This window comes from Prosopis cineraria, unplaced genomic scaffold, assembly GCF_029017545.1.
Source record: "Prosopis cineraria cultivar Desert tree isolate PC_DT_omini unplaced genomic scaffold, ASM2901754v1 PC12, whole genome shotgun sequence".
Classification (NCBI taxonomy): Eukaryota; Viridiplantae; Streptophyta; class Magnoliopsida; order Fabales; family Fabaceae; genus Prosopis; species Prosopis cineraria.
In genome coordinates, this window is record NW_026555343.1 from 35,207,600 (window position 1) to 35,215,877 (window position 8,278).

An 8,278-nucleotide genomic window follows, 5' to 3' on the forward strand; every position below is an offset into this window, starting at 1 on the left:
ATTCAATCCCCAAATTTTTACTTATATTATCTAAGTTATCATAATTTTTTAACTTAGAATATTTAATCCTTATAATTTCTTAACTTAATACAATTCATGCACCATAATTTCTTAATTAACTCAATAACTTATAAAGATTAAATTGTACTAAGTCAAAGTTTAAAGTCTAAATCAATAATAAAAAAAATTAGGAATTAAAAGTTATATTATCATGTAACGGTACTATTACCTATCAATGACATGTATTATCTTTAAAGCACGACAAAAACATTCCTCATTGTTTAATATGATAAATCACACCCTTTAATATATAACACTGATGCTTACATTACACCAAGAAAAGCATACTCCATTATTATTCTCGTCACATAAACTTGCATCAGATTCTTCTTCGTCGTCGCCGTTGTCGCACAATGTCGTCTTCTTCGTTCAGATCATCTTCAGTTTCAGTTTCAGATAATAGCTTCAGGCTAAACTTCGACGAGCTTCGATGGGTGATGGAGATTCGAAAAACCCTAGAGGAAGAACATGAAGAAGAAGGTGAATTCACAGTGTCAATCTTCAACGTGCCGAAGCTGCTCATGGTTTGTGATCCAGATTCGTATGTGCCTCAACAAGTGGCCATAGGACCATACCATTATTGGCGACCAGAGCTGTATGAGATGCAGAGGTACAAGCTTGCTGCTGCAAGAAGATTCCGAAAGCATCATCTGCAGAATCACCACAAGTTTGAAGACCTTGTACATCAGATGACCAAGTTGGAGCCCAGGTACGTAAATTAATGCACTTTGTGACATGCTTTACATCATTATCTATTGATCTGGTTCAGCCATTCAGGTTGTCTCTTCAGTCTTCAGATCAAATGGTTCTGTCCCTTCTAGATAAGCACAAAATCTCCCAAAAGATCAGAAAACAAGCTAGTCTGCATGTAACATGATACTTAAGAGCAAATTATGGTACTCACTTCGTACCAAATTATAAAACACTCTTTAAAAATTAGATGTTTCAAAGTATACAACATTTTGATATATCAAAATAAGATTTTATTATGATGTTTTGTCAACATTATCCTTTTTATATATTCTCTCTCTTTAATATTAATCTTTCACTTAATGGAGTATTAAATGAATGATATTTTTAAAAGCTTATATTTTTATCTTGAAAAAAAAATAAGGTTGTAAAATATATTTAATGAAATTTATTGATATGAGAAGGATTTGGATCTCATCATCCATTTTCTCATTTTCTTCTTCTCATCACATCCTCACCTTTAGATTAAAATTCAACAGTAGATATTTAGTTAAATTCATCCTTTTATTTTAACTATAGTTTACAGTTGTGAAATCAGATTTTAACAGTTTAAATTTATTTATTTATTTATTGTTTTTATTATAATAGTTTTATAAAACATTAAATCTTAACCGTTCAAGTTAATCAAGGACAAGGACAAAATGAGGAGAGGAAAAGGAGAGAAAGGAAAATGAGAAGATCCAAATCTGTATAATTTTATTTAAAGTATCTTATAATTTAAAATGGAGAGAATGTTGTTTTTTGTTGAAGTCTGGAATCATCTGACCATTAGATGCATGCGGCTAGATCTTTGTTCTCTTCAGCTTATTAGAGACCTATTCTATATATTGAATGGTTTGAAATTGATAGTTATATGAATTTCATGAAATTTTCTTTTTTAGAAAAAGGATAGACGGGGAAATTATATTGAAAAAAAAAGGGGGAAACTTTACAGAAATTCATAGATCTCAGTTTTAGAGAATTTGCTTCCATATATGTGAGATTTTGATTTGTGAAATTGTGGTGGAGTTTGCGGAGAAGGTATAAAAATGTGTGCGGGCTCTCCCTCATTTTGGTTTTCACTCCATCTCTTCTCTCTGTCCCTCCTTTGAAAAGCCACAAAACTCTAAAAGATTCAAACTCTGGGACTCAAATGGGCATGCAGCAACCGCATATATATATATATATTAGCCTAGGAGATCTGTTTAAAAGGCAATGAGACTAATTGAGAGTATTTTGAGGATCAAACTGAAGAGTTTACTCCCCATCTGTTTCAATAAATGTGTTTTAGGATACAAGTTTAATGTTAAATTTGTCCATAAAATTAACTTCATTGCCCCTTAAAATTATTGGAGTAAATAAGGGTATATTATAAAAAGGGTAAATGAGTAATTATCCCAATAAAGGGTGCCTAAGTTACTAAACTAAATAGATTTGGAATGGGTCGGGGAGAGGAAGAATGACAATTAAGTCTTAAAATATTAATTTAATGATAGTTAAGTTTTGATAAAAAATTCTAAAAAATAATATGCAAATATTGATTAAAACAGCTACAATAGGAATATCAATTAAAAATTCAGAGTTATTAAAACATAATCTCTCCATTAAAAAATATAAATCATTTTTAACCGAATTTCACCCCAATAAAATAGTTACTTATTTTCAAACTAATCCTATATTATTATATTTATCCTTTTTTAATAGGATATTTTATCTTAAAATAAATATAAAATCATTTATTCAATAGAAGTACTTTAAAAACAAGACAATAATTACATTTTAAAAAATTAAAAATACCTTATATTTTTGAACATCTAATCCTTCAAAAATACTTTACATTTTTTAACGGAGTGAGTAAATGCATTGCAATTTAATCACTCAAGTAATAGTATGAATTCTTATTTTCAATTGATTTTACAGAAAAAAATGACCCTTGGACAATTATAAGTTGGGCATGTAATGAAATTTCTAATTTTATAATTTCGCACTCCTACTCTTAACGTTTTGACCCTTGGATTAAAAAAAAATATTTGAATTCAAAAGCTTATTAAATATGTAATATTTTAATGATTGAGATAAGATATGTAAAGGTTATATTTACATAAAAACCTATATCAATCTATTTAATATAATTTTTTCAAAAAAATATGACCAAACAACTTATGTTATTACAATTTTAATTTTAATGTAATTATTATTTTCAATTAAAATTATTATTTTTAAATTTAATTATCTTCCACCCCTCGCTCCAGTCCTAGTTCCACCATTATTGGAGGACCTAATTATAATTGTCATTCTCATGTTATTGAGCACTTTGGTCTCTCCGAAAGAACTGATCAGACTCAAAGTAGGCCTGATTATATTATATAAATTTGAAGCGGCTAAGTCCATAAACCTCTAAGACAATTCAGTCCAATAGATTTGGCACTAAATTTTGAAGAGAGAGTAGGAAAGTAAAATTGGCAGCATTTTTTTTCATAGTAGCTAAGATATAAAATAAAAATAAACCATCTGATGATTACATTATTTAAAAAAAAGAAAATTACAACCAGCCTCCCAAAAAAATTAGTTACGAACAAGGATCAATGTAGAGCGATTTATTATTAAAATGTGAAACATGATTTGTTTTTTTTTTAAATAAAACTTATTGTTAGTCTTTGTTTATATTTAATTTATTTAGGAAGGGGGTGATTGTAATTCTCCTTTTGAAAAATTACATACTTCTATTCTCTCAGGACCAGCTTGCATAGAATAATAAATTCTGTCTAAGATATTAAAAAATATATCTTCTAAGTAATGCTTAGATTCGTAAATTTAAATTTTAGATTTAAATTTATATATTTAAAATTTTTTATCTGGATAATTTAAAAAATTTTAAATGACTAAAGAAATGAGTTGATATTTAAAATAAAAATTAAAAATGACAAATGATAAATTTATTTTTATTTTTCATTCCACCATAGACAAAAACTAAAGATTAGAATAAAAGATATAAAAAATATAAAAATATTAAGAATAAAAATGTGAAGAAAACAAGTAATTTAAAGTGACTGCAATTGTATTTTTTGTTACTTTCCTTTGTTAATAAAAAAAATAGTGACTGCAATTTTTAAATAAAGAATTTGAAATCATAAAAAAATGATAATAAAAAAAATAGATTTAGATTAAGAGAATAATTGTGAAATTTCTCCAATTGAAGTACCTTGAGACATTGGAATGAAAGACGAATCAAGAGAATTTAGGGCCTATTTGATAATTTATTTTAAAAATATTTTTTTATTCTTCAAAATAAAAAAAAAACAAAAACTTTTGTCCGACAACGTGTTTTAAAAAGTATTTTAAAAAATAAAAAAAAAATATTATTATAAAAAATAAAAAATAAAAATATCTTTTAGATATTTTAAAATTATTGATGGAAGAATGAAAAAATATTTATATTCATTATTTTTTTTTTCTCATCTATAAAACACCAAATTCTTAAAATAATAACAATAATAACAAAAGAGCAGTTTCAAACTGCTGCAGTTGTTTTCGTTTAATCTTTTTTTACATATCGCCATGCGTCAACAGGATTCGAGCAAGCTACCACAAGTATTTGGATTTCAACGGCGAAACGTTGGTGTGGATGATGATCATTGACGCCTCATTCTTGCTTGAGTTCCTTCAAGTTTATGCAATCCAAGAAGGAAACAAAATACCTGGAATTTCCTCCAGAATGTCTCACTTGGTGGATTATGCAGGGAAGAAGTCAGCCCACAATGCAATTCTAAGGGACATAGTTATGCTGGAGAATCAAATCCCTTTGTGCGTTTTAAGGAAGATGCTGGAGTTCAAGTTCTCGTCACTAGACGATGCAGATCATTTCCTGTCTCTCATGCTAATCGGGTTGTTTAATGAACTCTCCCCCTTCAAAATGATGCAGGATTATCCAGATGTTCAGATCTCAGAGAGTGCTCATTTGCTGGATTTCTTTTACGACATGATTGTTCCCAGAACTAATAATGATCAACAGCCTGATCTGGTTATTCAGGTGGATGAGTTTATTGAATCCAAAGGAGGGAACAATGGTGAGGAATCGAACGCGAACTCAAGCTATTTGAAGAAATTCCTCAGAGAGGTATGGAAGATTCTTTCAAAACTAAACAGAGGGCCTGCGAAATTAATCAAGAAGGTATTGCTTTCTAGACCCCTGAAAGTGTTTGTTAAGTTGCCATGGACAATAATCTCAAACCTACCTGGAGTTAAACTCATCAAAAAACCTGTTGAATACTATTTTAACTTCACACAAGAAGAAAAGCCAGAAAATGGTTCGGCTTCTAATAGTCTCATTGAGAAGCCACCATTAATAGAGGAAATCACAATCCCATCTGTTACTGAACTCATGAAATCTGGGGTTCGTTTCGTACCCACTAACGGATCCGTATCAGGCATCAAATTTGACCCAAAAACACGCACTTTACACCTTCCAAAAGTTGGCCTAGACGTCAACACTGAAGTGTTCTTGAGAAATTTAGTTGCCTTTGAAGCATCAGTAGCATCAGGGCCTTTGGTTTTGACACGATACACAGAATTAATGAATGGGATTGTGGATGGTGATGAGGATGCTAAAGTGCTTAGAGAAAGAGGGGTGATTCTGAACCACTTGAAGAGTGATGAAGAAGTGGCTGACTTGTGGAATGGGATGAGCAAGTCCATAAAGCTGACGAAAGTGCCATCGTTGGATAAGGTGGTTGAAGATGTGAACAAGTATTATGATGGAAGATTGAAGGTGAAAGCCTGGAAATTCATGAGGAGTTATATCTTTGGGTCGTGGCAGTTCTTGACGTTTTTGGCTGCAATTTGTCTCTTGCTTTTGATGATCTTGCAAGCTTTTTGCTCGGTCTATACTTGTAATCGTTACTTTCAAATGGCTGTTTCTCACTGATTCATTCTTCTTCAACCTCTCATTTCTGATGGAGTTCTGAAATCTGTGTGAGCTCGAGTGGCCAACATGTTGACTGTCCACAAACTTCCTGGATAAGTTTCTTTTAATTTTTCTTCAACTTTTGAATTGTTATGAATTGTGAAATGTATTTGTAATTAATTGACTTTCTTATGGCCATCAGTTACTGAGTTTTTTTTTAAAAAAAAATTCATATGAATCAACATTGCTTTATCTTATGTGGCTTGATAAAATTTAAAAATCATGCCACTATAGCAAATCTCAACCAGCAAGCAAAACAGAGGGAAACTCTTGTGCTGGAAGATATCGAATGGTCTTGTATATTCACGGTTTGTTGACTAATCGAACCAGTGAAAATCTTATAGGAGTATGTGATATATCATATATCAGATTTCTTGATCAAAATCTAATAAATATATAATTTTTTTAAGTAATAACTCCATCTACTAGACCTTTTGGGGAAAAAAATGCAAACCATGTGCATTACATTTAAAGAATAAATTTTATTCTTCATAAAGTTTAGTGTTAGTGAGCAAAATAGAACCTGAAGTATTATACGAAAAGCGCTCTAAACTCTGAATTCTTAAAATATACAAAATAAATTTTAAACTTTTAAATTTATAACAAATTAAATTCAACCGTTAACTCACCATTAATATCGTTACTGTTTATTAAGTAGGGCCTATTCAAAATGCTAATGTAGCAGTTTCTTAGTATTGTGTCATTTTTAATGAGCACCACAGACTTTAAACTATTATGTGAGTAACATTCTGAACACTGAATTTTAAAATTTAAAGCAAATTACCTCCACCATTTATGTGATGAACAATAACTATTATGTAGACCAAATTAGTATCAGCTTGGTCTGCCGCAATGAATGCATCGTTGGTCGTAATGAATGACTTATAACTTTGTGAAATAACCATTTTTGCCTTTTTTTTGCAATATTTTTCAAACGATTGGTATCTCATGCTTTCATGTAATCTACAACTCTGATTTAGTCTTATTTTGAATAATATTTATTTATTTAATTGTAAAAACTTGTAATCCCATTTTAAAAGAAGTTTAAGATTTAAATTAACCAATTAATTTGGGTTTGAAATCTATCAATGAAGTTGTCAACTTTTGCATCCATCATCTGTAAAATCTTTTGATACTTAAACTTTTTTCAAATAGAATCTCAATTTTTCATCATTAACTAAATAAAAATTATTCAAAATAAAATTAAATCAAGTTATAGAGTATATGAAAGCATGAAATACCAATCGTTTGAAAAATATTGCAAAAAAAGGGTAAAAATATTTTTTCGCAAAATTATGAGTCATTTGCCAAGGCCAATAATACATTCACCGTGGCAAACTATGTTGAAGCTAATTTAATCTATATAATAGTTAGTGTTCTACATATAAACTATGTGGGTAATTTGTTTTGAATTTTAAATTTCAGGATCCAGGATACTACTAACGCAATAATTTAGAGTATGTAGTGCTCATTAAAAATGAGACATCAGCAAGAGATTGCCACATCAGCATTTTGACTAGGCCCCACTTGATGAACAGTAACGGTATTAATGATTAGTTAACGGTGAAATTTAATTTACTATGAATTTAAAAATTTAAAATTTATTTTTCACATTTTTAAAATTCAAAATTCAGAGCGCTTTTCACTCAATACTTCAGGATTTATTTTACTCATTAGCCTTAACTTTTATATGACTTGTTATAAATTTTACATCTTATATTAACTTTCGCATAGATAATAAAATGAGTATATAAATCATTTGCAATACAAGTCACATTATAAATCAAATTGATATAGAGAAACTTAAATTCATCTAAATAGTAATAATATTTTTTTGGTTTCTAAATATTAATAATAATGCTAGTTATATAGAAATAATAAATGTTTTCGACTGAGCATAGAGATGACATGGGGAGAGGCATTTAATGTCTAATTTATTAAAAAAAGAAGAAGAAGAAGGAAGAGATAAAAATACTTTTAAATTGTTTTAAAAAAAAATACTTTGAAACTTTAAAACAAGAAGATCACCATTGAAAATGCCTAACTAAATTAAGTGGAAATGGAAACACGCACAGAGATATAAATATACTCATGATGATAATAAAAAAAATGTTTCATTTTATATATCTTTTGCAGAATTCAAAGTAATATTTTCTACCAATTTATTTTATTATATCCTTATTTATACGGGTAATGTGACAATGCTTTATCTGTTAAATTAAAGGCAAATTTAATAACATGGCTAGTACTTGTTTCTACGTTTAAATGTTCCTTAATTTTAATAAAATATATTAAAAATAATTTATAAATAAAATTAAAGTGAGTAATTTTGATGCAATTTCTGACATCATTCTAGCCAGATATCGACGGTGATGATGAGTGAAAAATATCATGCTGAAGGCCAATGCATTTTGAATTGTTTCAATTACAAGTCTATTGGTCTAAAGGTTCCAAATGAAAATATACTTTTTTATGAAAAGATGCATTTGTCCTAGATATATAAGATTCTTATGTGCATGTACAACA

At 29.0% G+C, this 8,278-nt stretch overlaps 1 protein-coding gene across 1 annotated transcript; it reads left to right on the plus strand.

Annotated features, from left to right (window-relative positions):
• The first annotated feature begins 360 nt into the window (after positions 1 to 360).
• On the plus strand, positions 361 to 5,893 carry LOC129288802 (putative UPF0481 protein At3g02645). The gene is made up of 2 exons (XM_054925547.1): positions 361 to 769; positions 4,360 to 5,893. Exons 1-2 carry the CDS (start codon positions 414 to 416, stop codon positions 5,711 to 5,713), a joined length of 1,710 nt encoding a protein of 569 aa, XP_054781522.1. The 5' UTR covers positions 361 to 413; the 3' UTR covers positions 5,714 to 5,893.
• The last annotated feature ends 2,385 nt before the right edge of the window (positions 5,894 to 8,278 follow it).

Excerpts from the sequence above, each read along its gene's own strand:
- LOC129288802 (XM_054925547.1), top strand. The coding sequence starts at position 414 with ATGTCGTCTTCTTCGTTCAGATCATCTTCAGTTTCAGTTTCAGATAAT. Across the intron at positions 770-4,359 it reads ATGACCAAGTTGGAGCCCAG|GATTCGAGCAAGCTACCACA; the intron begins GTACGTAAATTA and ends ATGCGTCAACAG.